A 19,548-nucleotide genomic window follows, 5' to 3' on the forward strand; every position below is an offset into this window, starting at 1 on the left:
GACTTTTGATCAAAAGAGAAATAAATCAACAATGGCATCCTTGATTTTTCTTCTTGATAGGTTGTACATGTATTGAGAATTATTTAGGCCTTATAAAAACGGAAATTAATCGAATGTTGGAGTAATTTATCAAGAAAATCAATGTAAGTAGGTAATGGAGTACCGTAGTTATATCAAAAGGGGTGATCTTTGTTGGTTTTTGTAATATAGTGTGAAGTTTGCCCTCTTTCAACTAAATGACTGAATTTGAAATATTCGGCCATAAAATCAATAATTAAACCTTCGTTCCATTATTGTTTACTCTAAGATTCGCGATGTTGGAGCGAGATCAATTTACAAAGGGTTTGTATAAAAATTTGTAAAGTAATAGTAATAAATTTATATATTTCGCACACATAAAATAAGAATTTGTTAGAAGAGGAAAGTGATGATTAACCACACCAACCAAAATAATTAGAATGTTGGAAATGTAAGTTTGTTCCTACAGTTTGATTGAAAGATAGGTAGCTTATCAACTAAGGTATTATATAACACAAATTCTCCCTTATGACGGAGGGTATCCGTCACAAACTTGTGACGGGTACCATATTGTCTCACAAAAAACCCATAAGGGTGAGAGAAGGAGCACATGGGGTGGGTGCCCACCTTGTCCCCTCTACCCATTTTCACTCACAAAATACCCGTCGCAAGATCCGACCCGTCACAAGGGAGACCTACTGATTATATAATTTTGTTTAATTATTTGTATGGCTACTTTAAACCTTACCTTTTTAGCACTCTAGATGGCCCTATATGTTATACTTTGATTATGAAATTTTAGCTACAAATTTAATTAATTCTTTTTTAAATAATAATTTTATGATTTCATGTAATTTAACAATAATAAGCCTGTTATTAATAAGCTATTCGTCGTTTCTGTACAGTACAGTACAAATAAATTAAACGACTATAACTCAACAAGCAACAACCCTTCACAAGAAGAACATGCACTACAAGTCTCATAAACGTTCTAAGTACCTTTCCTGAACATGAACAAGATTGTCTCAAGTTTTTGTTATCAATACTCAAACAAATGTGACCGGTTTAAAAGGAAATATAAACAATTACTATCTTATTAAAAAAAAATTCCTATGTTGTTACAAATCACTTGAAGATTAAGATTATGTTTCTTCAAACTAAAGCTTTGTGAACTCGACTAGACTTATAGAATCTCAATGTAATAGAAGTACAAAAATGAACTAAATTGACAGAATGTCAAAACCTAAACCGCACTAATCGGTGAATGAACCTAAATTATGTCACAAATTTAAGTGATTCACTTTTAAAATTAAAAACAATTATTTTATTGGTCATAGATGATTGAGACTAGATAAATAATACATTTATGATATTAAGTAATTTAACAATACCAAGTTGCTTTCAATACATTATTTGTCGTTTCTATGCACTACATAACAGGTAAGTTAAACGACTATAACTCAATAAACAACAACTCTTCACAAGAAAATCACGCACTGCAACGTCTGCGTGTATTAAAAACGTTATGAATACCTTTTCTGAACATGAACACGATATTCTCAATTTTCTGGTATCCTCAATTAACTCAATACTATCTTAATTGAAAGGGAAATAAAAAAATTACTCCACTATCTTAACCCATATTATTACATCACTTATACGAAAACTATTGTGCTTCTTTTCGACTAAAACTCATTAACTGAAGTAAATTTATAGAATTTCTAAATAGTAAAAGTAAAGAACTGAACTAAATTTACAAATGTCACAATTTAAACAGTTTGCTTGTGATGAAAAAGTATTTATGTCATTTCATAACCACCTCCTGTTTTCTTCATTATTTTAACCGGTTCTAAAATTCAGTAGGAACGTTAATCCGTGCAATTTACATTGAACCGAACCGAAACCGAAATTAAGTCATAATTTCCACTTGACCCCAGATCAAATTACACAAAATCTCATTGAAGACGAGTACCGTTTCCTCTCACAAAATACCCATTAAAAGGTGAGTGGGAACTGGGAAGCACATGGAGGATGCCCCACCTTATCCCCTCTACCTTTTTGTGAGATGTCACAAGTTTGTGACGAGATTAACTCGTCACAAGTAAGACTAGCGGATCAAATTATCATGTTACAATCACTTAATTGGTGGATAACACAGTGTTCAAATGATGGAGTGGATATTACTTCTTCAAACAAAATTAGTTCTACTTTCTCCATTTCCTCTCTCTAACTATCCCTCCTTCTCTCTCTAATACATTCACTTCAATAATAAACAACAAAAACTCTTGAAAAAACCTTCACAAAACCCCTCACTTAATCACATTCCCCCACTAAAAATTACTAAAAATTATGCAAAATTAATACAAACCCAACATTTTAATCCACATTTAATCATCTGGGTTTCACTTATTTACAGCTTTCTCTCTCTAAAACTTACCTTAATTAGTGAACTAATTATGGGAGTTCGTTGCTCAAAGTTCTCTTTTTGTTGCTGTTCTAATTCTCATAACAAGCTTAAAGTCCCACATTCTTCCGATCTTGGTAAAAAATCGAGTAATCCCATGTTTAAATTCTTAATATGTAGCGTATTTCAGCTCAGAATCGTAATCAGTGGCGGAACTAAGGGGAACTAGAGGGCTAGCAGAGACGGTCACCCCTCTCAACTTTGAAAAGTTTAAATATTTAGTTAAAATTTCCGATCTTTTTTCATGTTTACCTTATTGCATCACTAGTTCGCCCCCTAGACTTTTGACAAAATTGGAATGTTTAGTTAAATTTTTCGGTTTTTCTCGTGTTTATCTTATTGCATCACTAGTCCGTCCCCTAGACGTTGAAAAAAATTGAAATAATTAGTTAAAATTTTCGATTTTTTTTTTTTCGTATTTACCTGATTGCATCACTAGTTGGTCTAGTTGGCTCCCTGAAAATTTTCACCCCCCTAACTGCAAATCCCGGCTCTGCCACTAATCGTAAATTCGTAATCAAGCACAAAGTTTTAATCTTTCATATGGGGTTACTTGAGAAAAATTAATCTAGTTAAAATTTTCTTGTTCACCTTGTTGTATCATTAGTTCGCTTCCTGAAATTTTTCGCCCCGTAACTGCAAATCCTGGCTCGGCCACTAATTGTAATCATGCTAGTAGTAAAAAGTTTTAATCTTTCATATGGGTTACTTGAGAAAAATTAATCTAGTTAAAAATCTTGTTTACCTTGTTGTATCATTAGTTCGCTCCCTGAAATTTTTCGCCCCTAACTGCAAATCCTGGCTCGGCCACTGATTATAGTTATACATACTAGAATAAAGATTTAATCTTTCATTTGGGTTATTTGAGAAAAGTTACTATAATTGTTTATCTTGTTTGATTGTTTGTTGTTTTAATTGTAGAGAATGGTGGGAAAGATGAGGGTGAGTCGCTACCGAGTTTTACTGAGTTTAAGTTGGAGGAGTTGAGGTCTGCATCATCTGGGTTTTCAGCTGATAACATTGTGTCTGAACATGGTGAAAAAGCTCCTAATGTTGTGTACCGTGGGAAGCTTGATGATGGCCGTTGGATCGCCATTAAACGGTTCCATAGGTCTGCTTGGCCTGATACCAGACAATTTTTGGTATAAATACATTCATTGGTTTGGTTTTATTGTTTGATTCTTTTGTTGCCAAGTTGTCTTTTTGACGGGTTGTCGAGAAACATCCCCTTTATGTTGCTAGCACATGGGTAAGACGTTGTACATCTGACCCCTTACCCGACCAATTTTCACTTGAGCCCTTGAGCTGCTAGGGTAATGTTATTGTTGTGGTCGTCATCTTTTTGATGGGTTGATGTAAAGTTGATGAGTATCAATCAATTTGTGGCCTAGCAATAATTATTGTTTTGAACCATAACATCAAACGGTCCTTCTATATATAAAAACATTCTTTTACGGATGGTAATAAATGAGTGTTTAACCAATCAAATAGTGTCTTGACACTGTAAGACGGCCTTGTTCTATAGTTTGTGTATGCCTAGTGGTAACTCCCGTTGCATTAATTGCCCTAATTGTTTGTACAAAAACAAAATGCAGTGGTTCTGATTGTATAGAGGTGTATTAGTTATTAGTTGGGTGAACTTTGATTTTATGCGAATGATTACATTTGATATATAGGAGGAAGCAAGGGCAGTAGGGCTGCTGAGGAGCGATAAGTTGGCGAATTTGGTTGGGTGTTGTTGTGAAGGTGATGAGAGATTGCTAGTTGCCGAGTTCATGCCAAATGAGACTCTTTCAAAGCATTTATTTCACTGTGAGTAACTTCTTTTTCTGCCATTAACCTCGAAATCCCTCAGTTAAATGTCGTCGTGTTTTGGTTTTTGATTAAGTTTATTATTATGTACGTCAGGGGAAAGTCAGCCTATGAAATGGGCAATGAGGCTTAGAGTGGCACTTAATTTAGCACAAGCGTTGGAGTATTGTAGCGGTAAAGGGAGATCATTATACCATGATCTTAATGCTTATAGAATTCTGTTTGATCAGGTGAAACTTGTAATCTGTTTATTCTTACATTCTTTGCCGCGTTCTTTTTTTGTTTGTGCATGTTATGACTCAGCTTTTGACAGGATGGTAACCCCAGGCTTTCTTGCTTTGGTCTCATGAAAAACAGCCGAGATGGCAAAAGCTATAGCACAAACTTGGCTTTCACTCCACCTGAATACATGAGGACTGGTAACTCCATCGACCATTGACTGTTAGACTGAGCCATAGGCTTTGCAATTTGCATGGACATTATGTCTTGTTTTCCTGAGCTTAATACCGTAGTACTCCCTAGTCCATCCATCTAATTATAATTCTCTCATTTGACTTTGTAGGTCAAATGATGTCGACCATGACATTTTCTCATTATTTACAGTTATGACTTCTAAAAATGAAGAGTGATCTGAAAATAGCCTGGTTGATAATCAAACTCGATAAATTTTGCATCATGTCTCTATTTGTATTTGGAAAAGTTATGGTCAAGAGTTAATATTGCTTGACAACCAAAGTCAAATGTGGACAATAAGCTTGGGATGCAGCCCATGTAGGTAGTATTATTTGAGTGTTAACACTGTTAAGTGTGGAGGTCGCATGTATATGATTGAAGAGAGTTCTAAAAGCTTTGTATCATCATATTCACTTCATTTTTAATACTTTGTTGCTTTTTTTACGCATGCTTTAATTTGGAAGATAACACACTTGTTTCTATTTGGCAGGAAGAATTTCTCCTGAAAGTGTGATTTATAGTTTTGGCACCTTGCTGCTTGATCTGCTCAGTGGAAAACATATACCACCAAGCCATGTAACCTTCTTTTTTCCTTGAAAAATTCTTGCACTCAAATCTCATATGTATTTAAAGCCCTCTTATTGCTGCATTCGACTGCCTCAGGATTAAATGTATACAAGTATTCAATTGCCCGTAAAAAGCACCATCACTGGTTTTTCTAATATTAAATGTATACCTACCTCCTCCCCTTCTCTTTTTGTGTCCGAAGTTCCGAACACACTCTTAAGAGCTCGCGCGATTGTTGGGGTATGTAGGAGGTGAAATGTAGGCAGTTTTCCCCTAGGTTAACATCAGGGATATTATTTTTGGATGCCCATTATGAAAGGGGCAGTAGAATTGCATGAAATGAGTGGTACTTCACTCTAAAAATAGCGTCACTGTTTCAGTGAGCCATTTGTTTTATTCCATTATCACTCCGATAAAGAATAGTGAGTCCTCAGTTGCATTTGAAACAGAAACACTTATTTGAGTTACTATAAAAGGTCCTCCTTTGTTTTTGAATATAATGTAGAACTTGTGACTTTCTACTTCAGGCACTTGATTTAATACGCGGCAAAAACTTTCAAATGCTGATTGACTCTAATTTGGAGGGCCATTTTTCAAACGATGATGGAACTGAACTAGTTAGATTAGCTTCACGTTGCTTGCAGTATGAAGCTCGTGAGAGGCCAAATGCGAGGTCTCTTGTCTCTGCACTTGCTCCTCTTCAGAAAGAAACTGAGGTATCCTTCATCATATTACTGTTGTGAAACAGTCTTCTTTTGTTAACGCTGACATTTTCATCCATGTATTATGTTCATTAATTTTAATCAATACACAAAATAGAAAGTTTATTCACAAGTGGGCAACTAATATTTTTCATGGTACACTTTAGGTCCCTTCTCACGTGTTGATGGGTATCTCCCATGGAACTGCATCGCCAAAGGATTCACTATCTTTAACTCCTCTTGGTGAAGCTTGCTCAAGACTTGATCTTACAGCCATACATGAAATTCTAGAAGATATTGGATACAAGGATGACGAGGGTATTGCAAATGAGGTAGTTTGTTTATTCTTGTACTTTCTTTTTCTCTTACGGATGTTGGGAGTACAAAAACGCTCTATCCATGCTTGTGAATATTAGCCCTTGCCTCTTGTGATGAATGTTCATGTATTTTCCACAAAATTTGATCGTTTGTTTCTTTCAAACTTGGTTTTTTAAGCCTGTACCATTTTCACGAGGCTAGATGAGCGGGTGCTAGGTCAGAAGTCACGGATCTGTGTTCTGTTTCTTTGATACTAAATGACACTAAATTAAATTTCAGCTCTCATTTCAAGTTTGGACGAGTCAGATTCAGGAAACACTGAACTGCAAGAAACGTGGAGATACCGCCTTTAAAGCTAAAGATTCTGCTACTGCTATCAAGTGTTACACACAGGTAATTACCTTAATAACTGCAGGAACTATCCACTGTCTTTGGATAATGTCAGATATGACCCGTTTGTTTTAGTTTATCTTCCGATCTCTTAGGTTTAATGCTCCAATTTCCTCTGAACGCGATACTTGGTATTTTTTGTCTTTCTGCAATGTGACTTCATTGTCTGCACAATGCAATACTTGGCATCTTTCTGCAATGCGAATTCAATGTCTGCGCAAAACTCTGTACCCTTTCCAATTTATGTTATGTTGACTTGGCTCAATTCTTGGATGCAGATGAGTGTGAAAAATTCTCATATTTTTGCCTAAAATTGACATTTAGTAGTCATCGAGTGTGCTTCCGTTAAAACCCTTCCCAAAAAATGAGCAATTTTTGTTTTTCTGATGCTTGTAAGGTCTTATAACAGCGGCGGATCTACTAAGGCCATTCCGGGGTGCGCGGACACCGGAAACAAATTTTTTCTTTTGCGTATTTTGTCTAATTTTCAGGCTAAAAAAATAAATTTATAACTTTTTTATGTATGTATAGAATTATAGATTTTAAATATTAGTCTGGACCCCGGAAAGAAATTTTTCTGTATTCGCTATTGTCTTATAACCATGATTTTTTGTTTTTGTGTTTGTCAGTTCATTGATGATGGAACAATGGTTTCACCAACTGTGTTTGCTCGACGATGCTTATCCTACTTAATGAGCAACATGCTGCAAGAAGCACTGGCAGATGCAATGCAAGCTCAAGTTGTTTCTCCTGAGTGGCCGACTGCATTTTATCTCCAAGCAGCTGCCCTCTTTAGTCTCGGCATGGACAATGATGCACAAGAGACGCTCAAAGACGGAACATCCTTGGAAGCTAAATGGAAGAAACATTAATTGTATAGTTACTCATTTTTTTGCGCAAGCGTATTTTAAGTTCTTCGGTTGTATTGGTACGGTTTGTATCTATTCGAAAATTTGTATGGGAAATCATATCCATGTGAGGGTTGTATTGCTTGTGTTTTTAATCTAAGCAAAGAGCATGCTGTGCTTGTATTGCTGCTGGCAACGCAAGACGGTAACTGCACCAATTTAACCTCGTTACTATGATCGTGAACGAAAAATTGACATTGTGTTATTTATATCCAAATTATATTGACAGTCATTTTTCAGTTTTGGAATTGCGGTTCTCGGAATCGATACATGCCATCCGGGGTTGTTTCAGCATGGTCATCTATTTCCTGCCGATGGTCTTGAACTGTTGCTTAAGACATCCATTAAGCTCGAAATGATATGTTGTGCGGAAGCGTTGGTACCCTCTTGTTGGTCATGGTATGTTAGTTTATGGAGTGAAGTTAATAAGGTTCATATGGAGGCCTTGTTAGTCTTAGGTAGCTGTGGCCCAAAACAATTGACACCTAAAAATGGACGTAGTTGTTTCAACTGCATAACCATTTTTTAGCAAAAACTCTTATTTATAAGTAGTAAGGAACTAAGGATCCTCTCCTCTGTTTTATTTGTTTTTAAAACATTAATAATTAGTCTCTTTAAAACTGACATAATAGCATTCCATTTGCATAGACATGACAAATCTTTTGTCAATATCTAGACATTTTGCTTTTATCTTATTTATACTATTTAACCTGTTTAAGATTAAAACCGATATTCCCGTCTAAAACAAAAATTCGTGATAAAACATCGACAATTCACATCTCAAAATAGCAAATAACTTGGAACACAATGGACAAGGAGCACAGAAGTGAGAAGTCCCAAATTCCTACAAGTTTTGTTTGGACTATAGTTTATGGAGTGAAGTTAATCAGGTTCATATGGAGGCCTGGTTAGTCTTAGGTTGGGATTTGGGAAATAAGAGAAGTCTTGTCTTGTTTATAAGAGATCCTCCACTTTATTGGTATGTGTTTTTTTTTTGGAAGGAGTTCAAGAACAAATCCGTGCAGGCTTGACTCAAAACCGACAATAAATCATATTAATGTGACGGATGGTGGAAGTGGAAGTCCCAACAAGTGGTATCAGATCGGTTAGGTCCAATGTGTGGTGGAGTTCAAGGTAATGGACTACATTTGTCAATGTGGAAGGATCCAAGAACAAACCTGTGCGAGCTTGTTCAAAACATAAATATAGCACATACTAATGTGACGGATGGTGAAAGCGGCAGTTTCAACAAGTGGTATCAGAGTCGATGATTTGATTGAGTTCAATGTGTTGTGGAACCCAAAGTAGTGGACTACATTTGTCAATGTGGATAAGCCCTCGGTTTGACCTCGTGATTGGAGATCTGTGGGTGACTTAGTGTCGAAAGTTTTCCTGATAATGTGTGATGAGGGGGGAGGACAATGATATGGTCTTTTTTTGAGGGGACGGTTGTTAGGGTTACAACTCAAGTCAACTATTATAAAGTTATTTGTGAATAAGAAATACAATAAAAAGTTAGTCAAGTCGGGTCGGGTCAATTTTGCCTTGTTTACGTTTTGGGAAGAAGAACAAACGTGCGGGTTTGGCGGATAATAAACTAAGTCAATCGAGTGGTAGAAGTGGCAGTCCCAACAGTATATAACTATACAATATAAGCAATAATCATATACTCCGTACATTCATTCTTTCTAACTTAATACATTCATTTATTGATTTACCTTATTTCTCTACAACTTTCTCTCGCATCAGCTACTCTATGAGGGCATTAGCAATAGATGAACCTCCAATAGGTTTGTTCTCAGGACACATAAGTTAGTATACAAACTCATTTAGCTACAAACCTCATCCCAACAATAAATAAACCTCTTTAAGGTTCATCACATGGCCCACCATACTATACAACTCCACAAAAAATTTTTTAATTCATCCATGAATCTCAACACCCATGTCCACGGTTTTTTGACTAAAATAATCGACACATCATCTACAAATTTCGATCTTGAAATTTTGACTCTGGTCCAGCCTCCGGTCCAAGGTTTTTTTTTGCCATTCTGGTTAATACAGCTAGAATTTTCGATTCCAGTCCGGTCTTTACTCCACGGTTTTTTTTAACATTCCGATTCCGATCCAAATCGATTCTGGCCCAGGTTGGACCGGTGCAAAGTCCTATTCTCCACCCAAACTAATTTTCCAATATTTTATTGGCTCAAATGATTGGTCCAACACCTAACTTTCCAGCTATTATGACAATTATTTAGTCAACACTCTCATCAAATTAAATTCATTAGTGAATGCAATCACAACACCAAATAAAGATTCACAAAAAGAAAAACGATACACAATTCTTGAAACATTTTATTTTTGAGTTATTACGATTTTACTTAAACGATATTTCATAACCTCATTTCATTTCCACGTTTATTATAATCCTTTCCAAAAACCGTCTTAAACAAGAATTGAAGTTTATTTTCCCATGGAAGATCAACGTAAAGCACATATTCTTATAATTTCCTTCCCAGTACAAGGCCACATCAACCCAGCCCTACACCTCGCTAATCGGCTCCTTCGCGCTGGGGCCCACGTCACCTTCGCCACCACCACCTCAGGATACCGCCTTATCAACAAGGCGAACGTATCCAATGGGATCGATTTAGCCACCTTCAACGACACGTCACTAAGTGAAGTCTTAGACAAATTACTTACGGAAAACAAACCGGTCACGTCTTTAGTCTATACCCTTCTTCTCCCTTGGGTAGCCGAAGTAGCACGTGAGTATCACGTGCCTTCAGCGCTTTTGTGGGTCCAACCCGCTTTTTTATTCGACTTGTATTATTATTATTTTAGGGGATTTGGAGACGTGATTAAAGAGTGTGAGAATGACCCGTTATGGTGCTTACAATTACCAAGTTTACCTTTTACGGTAAAAAAGCGTGATTTACCGTCGATTTTACTTCCTTCTACCCCGTTTTCTCACAAATTTGCACTTCCTACGTTTCGGGAGCAAATCGAGGAGTTAGAGAAGGAGGAGACGCCTACGATTCTCGTCAATACGTTTGAGGCGTTGGAGGTTGACGCGCTTAAGGCCGTCAAGGAGGTCAAGCTCATTCCTGTGGGCCCTCTGTTTCCGTTGACTTTTCGGAGTTCTAAGGTTGAGGAAGAGGAGGAGGAGGAGGAGGAGTATATGAAATGGCTTGATTCGAAAGAAGAATCTTCGGTGATATACGTGTCGTTTGGGAGTATATCTGTGTTGTCGAGACGACAACAACAGGAGCTGGCTCGCGCCCTGTTACTGACCCACAGGCCGTTCCTGACTTCCTGTGGGTCATCAGGGCGAAAGAAAAGGTAGATGAAGATGTGGATGAAGAATTGAGTAGTATCATGGAGGATCTGAAGCACCAGGGCATGATAGTGCCCTGGTGCTCTCAGGTCGAGGTATTGTCCCACCCGTCAATTGGGTGTTTTGTCACGCATTGTGGATGGAACTCGACTCTTGAGAGTATTACATGTGGTGTGCCAATGGTGGCATTTCCACAATGGATGGATCAAACGACGAATGCCAAGCTTATTGAAGATGTGTGGAAGATTGGTGTCAGAGTGGAAAAGAGTGAGGAAGACGGGTTGGTTAAGGAAGCGGAGATTACGCGGTGTTTGGAATTGGTGATGGAGAATCAAGAGATGAAGGAAAATGCAAAGAGATGGAAAGAGTTGTCTGTTCAAGCTTCTCAAGATGATGGTTTTTCTCATAAGAATATAAAAGATTATATTGACATGATTAGCTCTCATTATTAAAGAAGGAAAATGAGATAGCATCAGTAACTCACCGTGTGATGCGCAGTGAGGCTTAAAGTTGGAAGTTTCTTGGAGGCGAAATGGAAGAAACTTTAAAATTGTATAGAGTTATTTATATTTTCGAGTTTTGGATTGTATTATTGGTATGATTTATATCTATTTAAAGCTTCCATGGGGAATCATATTTATGTGAGAGTTGTTGTGATTAAATGAGATACGATCTCATAATAAATTTATTGCGAAATTGTGTAAAACACATGCAATTCATGGTTAAATATAAAATGAGTACGTTAATTATAAAAATAAATACGAAACATTAAAACTTTCATGGATTAAATATAAAATAAAATGACGGGAAAAAAATTATAAAAATAAATGATCGAAACACTAAAAACTTTTACGTTTGCGATCAATAATAATAAAATGATGAAGTTAGATACCCATACAGTTCAAAAAAAACATAAAATGATATAAAAAAGTGATCTTTTAATAACCCGATAAAAAACCCTTCTCTTCAACTAAAAATGGCTACTAGTTTTATTTTATTTTTGGTCAAAAATGTTGGCTAACTAGTGGGTCAAAAATTACCTGCCAACACTTTTGAGTCTTTGTTAATTGTAAATATACTAAATTTAATCAAACTTTCTGCAAAATTAACACAAACCCAACATTATAATCCTCATTTAATGATTTGGGTTTTGCTCATTTACTAATTTCTTTCTCTAAAACATACTACCTTAATTACCTCACTAATTATGGGAGTTTGTTGCTCAAAGCTCTCATTTTGTTGGTGTTCTAACTCTCATAACAAGTTCATAGTCCCACATTCTTCCAATCTTGGTAATTTTAATAACAGTTGATCTTCCATAAGACGGTTATATCCATCTTTAATATAAAACAGGTCGTCTTATACAAGAGTTTATAATTATCTATGCATTCTATTTTTTTTTTGTCTTACCGGTTTCTTGTTTAAGACGGATAGGTTCGGCTTAAGTTCATAGCATATAGTGTATTTCAGCACATCATTATAATCAGATTAGTATAAAGTTTTAATCTTTCATATGGATTACTCCCTCGGTCCTAATTATATTACGAGTATTTACTTTGATTAAAATACCCGTCATAAATACTTGGAGAAAAATTTATTGGTCTTTTTGGTTGTTTCAGTTGATATCATCATATCAGCAGATAACATTGTGTCTGAACATGGTGAAAAAGCTCCTAAGGATTCACTATCTTTAACCCCTCTTGGTGAAGCTTGCTCAAAACTCGATCTTACAGCGATACACGGAATTTTAGATGACATTGAATACAAGGACGACGAGGGTATTGCAAAGGAGGTAGTTTAATCCAACCAGTTTCTTAATCCAACCAGTTTCAGTGTGTTATAGTGTATGCTTCAGACAGTCCTTTAGAGACTAACTTCAGTTCCGCGACTGTAAATTCTATTTCAGCTTTTATTTCAAGTTTGGACGAGTCAGTTGCAGGAAAGACTGATTCAGGAAACACTGGATTGCAAGAAATGTGGAGATACCGCCTTCAAAGCTAAAGATTTTGCTACTGCTATCAAGTTTTACACACAGGTAATTACTTTAATAACTGCGGATCAATCCCCCGTCTCTGGATATACTGTCAACTACTCAATTACTGCATGCAATGGTGTAATTGAGTAGTAGACAGTCAGAGACGGGAATTTGAGTCTGCGGCTTTGGAAGGTCTTCTATCCATGACTTGTTTGAGTTTGTTAGCTGATTGATGATGGGACAATGGTGTCGCCAACCGTGTTTGCTAGACGATGCATGTCCTACTTAATGAGCAACATGCTGCAAGAAGCACTGACAGATGCAATGCAAGCTCAAGTTGTTTCTCCTGAGTGGCCGACTGCATTTTATCTCCAAGCAGCTGCGCTGTTCAGTCTCGGGATGGACAATGATGCACAAGAGACGCTCAAAGACGGAACTTCCTTGGAAGCCAAATGGAACACTAGAATTGTATAGTTATTTATATTTTCGAGTTTTTCAATTGTATTGTTATGATTTGTATCTACTTAAAGTTCCCGTGGGGAATCGGGTTGTTTTGCTGAGGGCAATGCAAATTCAAACAAATTCCAAAGGAATCAAACTGTGAAATTCGCAAGGAACGAGGACAAGAAAGATTTTTAAGCTATAAAACGAAGAATTTCAGCTTGATTATGCTTTCGACCAATTTCAACAATCACTGAATGCAATGGTGGAAGTAATACCATCAATTGTTACATAAACACGGGCATTCCCGTCTCAAAAGTAGCCAAAATAACAGGGAGGAATTGGCTAGGAGCGCATTAAGTGAAAAGTCCTATCTTATAATTTTTTGTCTTGCTATAATTGATGAGAAAAGTTGTTCAAGTTCACATAGGGGGCGGCTGGTTAGTTCCGAGTAGCTGGCCCACAAGATTAGTCACCTGAAAATATGAAAGGAATACAAAATGATTGAGTTCTGAATTACAAAAGCATAACAAAATGTAAGGAACTCCTCATAAATCGTCACATCTATGTTACTCAAGAGTCAATTTGAGTGGCATGCATTGGAAGTGTGTGTGTGTGTGTGTGTGTGTGTGTGTGTGTGTGTGTGTGTGTGTGTGTGTGTGTGACTGTTGGACCTGGTCTGTTTTGAGAAAAAATCCTAGTTTTTAAAATGAAGGAAAGGAGCAAGAAGACTAACATGTAGACAACCGACACAAAAGTTTAGTGTTGAAGTGTGCACGCACACACGGATGACGCAAAAACATTTACCCTGAGATTTGGGCCTACCATCTACCATATCTATGGTTAAATTTTGAGGTAACGAACCAGTGTGAACTTGGGAGTTAATCACGTCTGTACCAATGTTGGCATGTAAAATTATCTACGCCTCTATATGATGAAAGAAAAAGTCCAGATAACGTAGCTGCATGACTTGCAATTTTACAATAAAAATATACAAATTGCAAACTTTACAATAAACAGTCGTAATGAAGTCAGGTAAGCTGAGAACACTGAACACCATGACTGACAAAAAAAGTCCCGCCATTCTTTATCGTAGCAATTTACCATGACTCTCATATATAAGTACTAGAATTGGCTCAAAAACATAGATAACTAATACTAATGGGGACAAAGATTAAGAAAGTTGCTCAATTGCCAGACAAAATTACCTGCCAATACTTCGAAACACATTTATCAATGCAGCTATTTTCAGACATGTTTAGCTCAGAGTCTTTGTAACTGAAAGAGCAGGGAGAAATAAACATTATTTCTTAGAGGCCTGTTCAGCATATTCTGCCTACAGAAGACGGAAAAGTGTAATAGGCACATTCTCACCTTTTATCAGCACATTTGCGAAAGCATGTCTGAGTAAGCCTGAAGCAAGTATAGAAGAGAATACAAATCAGGCAAAGATCTATTTATTTGTTCACCACGTCAAAACATATTATCCACCAATCACCCTTACTTGACTAAAAAGACTACAATCCTTTAACGGTTAACAAGACTGTAATCCGGGTTCAAGTCCTTGGCCTCTTGCCAAAATGGCAATCCATTACACCCTTCTTTTCCCGGACCTTCTAGCGGGGAGTTACCGGGCTGAAGATTATTCATGAGCTCGAAAGCTTAAATATCTAATTCTCTTATGTATATGGATGTGACTATCTGGTGTTGTTTTGTACATAGGGAGCCACCCTTTGGTTTAACTGATATCTTCTCTTGTACCAAAAATAGAGACAATAGGAAGACAAAATACCAGCCAAACGCGACCATCTAGCATGTCAGCATTTCCCTTGTGACCCGTAAGTAGACGAATAATGACAAGTGAGAAAGAAAGCAATTATGACTAGATGCACAATTAAAGTTACCAACTTGTTAAATAGTTCAACTCTGTATTCCATTTCCTTTTCTGCCATAAACATCATCTGCACAGGTACAATGTAAAAGCATGTTTAGTTTATACCAAAGTGATTGCTTCGCAAGAATGAGAGACGACTACACGCTAACTAATCAACACAATATGAAATCAAGAAAATTTGAAGAAAGTAAGTAATCGAGATGTGCCTTAGATGACGATTGTATACAAGGATAGTAGGTTATACACTTATACATCACTATTTATTGCTCCGCTTCTTAAGAAACACATATTCAGGTTGGCTAGCTTAGGTGCACCAACCGCTAAACTATTAATGAAAAGAGAGCATCCATCTTGACACTAACACTGATTCTAGACATCAGATTCATCCACCTTTGAACCTTTGATGATGCTTGTATACAAGGATAATAGGATATAAATCACTATTTACTGCTCCGCTTCTTAAGGCACGCACATTCAGGTCGGCTAGCTAGGTGCACCCATCCAACAGTAAGACTGACAGCGATTTTAGACATCAAATTCAAGGCCTTCATTCACATATTTTTATGTTAGAAGGTGGATGACATTAAGGGAAGGCCTAAAGAGCACCCACAACAACAACAACAACAACATTACCCCAGCGCCTCAATGGCTCCCGCAAATTGCGGGGTAAGGGGGGGTCGGATGTACAGAAAAATATAGGCCCGATTTTTGCCTTGATGGACATTAGGCTTACAATGCTCGCCACCCGAACTAAAAGGGAAGGGAAACCAACCAATTGGACACACTCAAATGAATCAAATTCTCACTTCACAAGATAAAAACTCAACCCATATGGACAACAATAGCATAATATCTCCCTTCGTCTCAATCATTTATCTACATTCCCTTACAACATCACTCAAAATAAAAATAAAAAAGGTTAACAATGATCGGGACGGAGGGAGTACCTAACAATATCACAATGCAATGTCAACCATCCACCTCAATTTATTCTCTCGATCCGATCCGATCCGACCCGACATTATTTAAGCTTATACACGAGTAGAACTAAACAAATCATGGCAGAAAACAATTACCTATACAATTTCACAATTAACTGCAAAGATTAACAATAATGATAATTAAAAAAAACCTGTTCTTGTGCCAAAGCCTGTTGTGCTGCTGCATTGTTGGCCATTTTCAGCTGAAATTTTCGAAATAAAAATAAAATTAAAAGGAATTATAATAATAATTCAACAATAACTGTAAATTTGTAATCAATAATTGCCAGAAATTCATCTAAATCAACAAAATCTAACTGAAATATCAATATTTTTATCAATAGATTGTTGAAGAATCTCAGATCTATGAAAAAAATCCAAAAAGATTACAACTTTTTGTTAACCAAGATTGAATTAAAGCAAATCAAGATAAACCCATTACCTGAAAATTACGGAATTGCAAATCTCAAAGACTTTGGAAGGAAGGTCAGAAAGAGAGAAGTTGAATGATGCTGTTTCAGGGTTTAGGGTTTTACCAATCGTTTTATTTTGACCCTTCTCCTTCCAAAAATATTGTTTTTTCTTTTTTGTTTTAATAATGATGATTAGACAAAAATAATTGTCGATAATTAATTATTACTGTATATTATGAGACGTGTTTTATGATAATTAATTTTATATATCATCTCAAACAATCGATAGTTTACTGAAAACGTAAACCGGTTGAATAATGTTGAATTTAAAAGAGTTTTATTAGTTTTTTGGTCACTCAATAAGATATTTGGGGTCATCGTCATTTTTCTACAGAGTTTCAGCTCAGATTTATCTTTTCGTGATACTTGTCCTCATCGTCATTTGTAAACCGCACAATCGCACATGTTTCTCGGCTTGCATTTTACTCTACTCTATAGCTAACTTCTTGACGGTCAAAGATGAGATGCGATGTGGGGGGTGGTTTAATGGGGAGTTAACACTTAACACTACAGATCACGTTCTCAAAAGGGTGATAGCATCAATAAAAACAATGTTCAAATCAATACCAATATAAGGTCGTTTTCTTTAACGAACCTACACAAATGAAGATTTTAACCCGCTACCACAAAACCCCCCATAAATAAATTACTTTTAAAAACCGTCTCCACAATTATTTTCTTATATTATTGTTATTTTAAAAAGAAATGCAAAATGCAAAAATATCTATTGTAGAATAACATTTAAGTCCTCAAATTAAACACTATACAAACCCAATACCTAAAGTCCTAAACCTAGTAAATGATTGGGTCGGGTCAATTAAGGTTCGATTATTTGGGTTTGCAGAAATTCGGGCTGGGTTGGGCGAGCCACTTTGAGCGCGGGTTATTTTCGGGTCAATTATCTATAAAATACTATTAAAAGACATCCTAAAAAATGCCAACTAGACAAAGCCACATAGGATGTGGAAAAGCCACATAGACATTCACATTGCCACTTTGGTTAAGATTGACACACGCCTACCCAACCATTCTCCACGCAGATATCTATACTATATAGTTTTCTAATTCGTACATAATCAAATTCTAAAATTTATGAATTTTTAATAGATGATGATCAAAATAAAAAAATAGTAATATGTATCAATGATGAAATAAATTCCGATTTCATTTGATATTCACAAAAAAATCAACTATCTAAAATTGTAATTTTTCTAGAGATAACCCGTGATTTCCACGGGTAACAAAACTAGTTATAAGTTATCTATGGCTAATAATTAGTATACATAATAATAAACTTGTGGGTAAGATTATACTAGGTCGGATCAAATTCGAGTCCATCATTCATGAATTCATTCGACCGTCCTATAGCATGGAACGGCCCAATAGAAGATCTAGCCAACATAAGCCGTGGTTATAAGCACTACATCCTCTAACCCAGCATATACTCCATAGCCGGCTGCTGCTGCTGCTATCGCTCCGCCAACAGTACACCTCATCTTCCATAGTCAATACCACCATTACGATATTCTTTCATCACCCTCGCCGATTGACACCAACTAACAACATTCAGGTTTCGATTTTAACTTGCAATATTTAATATTTTAATTTCACTCAAAAGCCCTAAAAACCTCCTCTAAACCCTAAAAAAACATCAAAATTTGGGGGAAAACAGACCTTCTTCAACTATTTAATTTAATTGTTTCTGGGTACTCACCAAAATCCAATCTTTAATTGCATTTCATTTATTAATTTCATGCATTTCGCTTCTTCTGCATTACTAATTATGTAGAATTTCTATGCAATTTTTTTTCGTTGAATTAACAGTTTCATAGTTTAGTAATTGTTTAATTTGATTATTTCTGGGTCTTCAATTGTTTAATTAATTGTTTCTGGGTTTTCTCCAAAATCCAATTTTTGATTGTATTTCATTGGTTAATTTCATGCATTACCCACTCAGGCCCGATCCTGAGGTTTGTAGGACCCTAGGCAAAAGTGTAGATTAGGGCCCCTTTAAAAAAAATACAATGTATGATCATTTTTTTTTTTAAATCACTAATTCTATTACCCGTGAAATTCAAGGGACTATCTATGTTTTTACGTTGATGGTGTTTTGTAAACCCGGATTCGTGATTGATTGGGCCTTGAGGAACAAAAAAAGACTCGTAAGAAAAAACTTTTATTAATCAATAGGTATATTGCCATAATATATCGTCAAACATATGTCATGTTTATGACCACAATTTACTAAATTTTATCACAAATTACTAATATTTTGCTATGAATATTGTTACGTTTATTAATCTTTTGCCACGATTTTTGTTATTATTGTTGTTTGTCTTCAATATTTTGTCTTTATTTATTATACTCCCTCCGTTCCGGTCATTTGTTTACCATTTACTAACTTTAAACCCATGCAAAAATTACACGGATCTACTCATTCATTTTATTTGTAAAATCTAAATAATGAATGAAGATTTTTACAAAAAATGCACAAAGTTCTGACTGAATAATGTTTTATCAAGATTTATTGATAAAAAAGTATACAATTTGTATACGAAAGTTTTGTCTATATTTATGTTATATTCTAAAAATTAGAAAAAAAATATTCACAGATTACTCGTATATTCTATGTTATCTTCGATACAATCATATAAACATAAAAGCTCAATATTCTCTCTCTTAATAAAATTAACCGCCCGACAATTAATACCAACAAGTAGTATATAATAATAAATATTTTAAATTTTTGTTAATTATCTTCTTTTAAAGTTGATTATTAAATAAAATTAACCGCCCGACAATTAATACCGACAAGTA

At 35.8% G+C, this 19,548-nt stretch overlaps 3 protein-coding genes and 1 pseudogene across 4 annotated transcripts; 3 read left to right on the forward strand and 1 right to left on the reverse strand.

The window, feature by feature from the left end:
* Positions 1-2,185: 2,185 nt before the first annotated feature.
* LOC141591551 (serine/threonine-protein kinase BSK5-like) lies at positions 2,186-7,863 on the forward strand. 2 transcript variants are annotated; one of them, XM_074411930.1, is made up of 10 exons: positions 2,186-2,559; positions 3,404-3,624; positions 4,159-4,294; positions 4,391-4,524; positions 4,608-4,713; positions 5,238-5,323; positions 5,842-6,030; positions 6,183-6,347; positions 6,613-6,726; positions 7,353-7,863. In XM_074411930.1, the coding sequence occupies exons 1-10, from the start codon at positions 2,475-2,477 to the stop codon at positions 7,593-7,595; spliced, it is 1,479 nt and encodes a 492-aa protein (XP_074268031.1). In that variant the 5' UTR covers positions 2,186-2,474; the 3' UTR covers positions 7,596-7,863. The 2 variants fall into 2 exon arrangements, with proteins under 2 accessions (XP_074268031.1, XP_074268032.1); XM_074411931.1 differs by having other exon boundaries at positions 2,276-2,571.
* A 2,183-nt stretch (positions 7,864-10,046) lies between these two features.
* Positions 10,047-11,590, forward strand: LOC141590848 (crocetin glucosyltransferase, chloroplastic-like; annotated as a pseudogene).
* Positions 11,591-12,132: 542 nt separating this feature from the next.
* LOC141591552 (serine/threonine-protein kinase BSK5-like) lies at positions 12,133-13,515 on the forward strand. Its single transcript, XM_074411932.1, has 4 exons — positions 12,133-12,260; positions 12,588-12,760; positions 12,875-13,003; positions 13,169-13,515. Exons 1-4 carry the CDS (start codon positions 12,176-12,178, stop codon positions 13,415-13,417), a joined length of 636 nt encoding a protein of 211 aa, XP_074268033.1. The 5' UTR covers positions 12,133-12,175; the 3' UTR covers positions 13,418-13,515.
* A 34-nt stretch (positions 13,516-13,549) lies between these two features.
* LOC141591554 (mitochondrial import inner membrane translocase subunit TIM10-like) lies at positions 13,550-16,851 on the reverse strand. Its single transcript, XM_074411933.1, has 6 exons — positions 16,701-16,851; positions 16,411-16,461; positions 15,293-15,345; positions 14,759-14,797; positions 14,593-14,662; positions 13,550-13,860 (listed from the first exon to the last, which is right to left on the reverse strand). Exons 2-6 carry the CDS (start codon positions 16,453-16,455, stop codon positions 13,807-13,809), a joined length of 261 nt encoding a protein of 86 aa, XP_074268034.1. The 5' UTR covers positions 16,456-16,461; positions 16,701-16,851; the 3' UTR covers positions 13,550-13,806.
* Between the last annotated feature and the right edge of the window lie 2,697 nt (positions 16,852-19,548).

This window comes from Silene latifolia, chromosome 7, assembly GCF_048544455.1.
Source record: "Silene latifolia isolate original U9 population chromosome 7, ASM4854445v1, whole genome shotgun sequence".
Classification (NCBI taxonomy): domain Eukaryota; kingdom Viridiplantae; phylum Streptophyta; class Magnoliopsida; order Caryophyllales; family Caryophyllaceae; genus Silene; species Silene latifolia.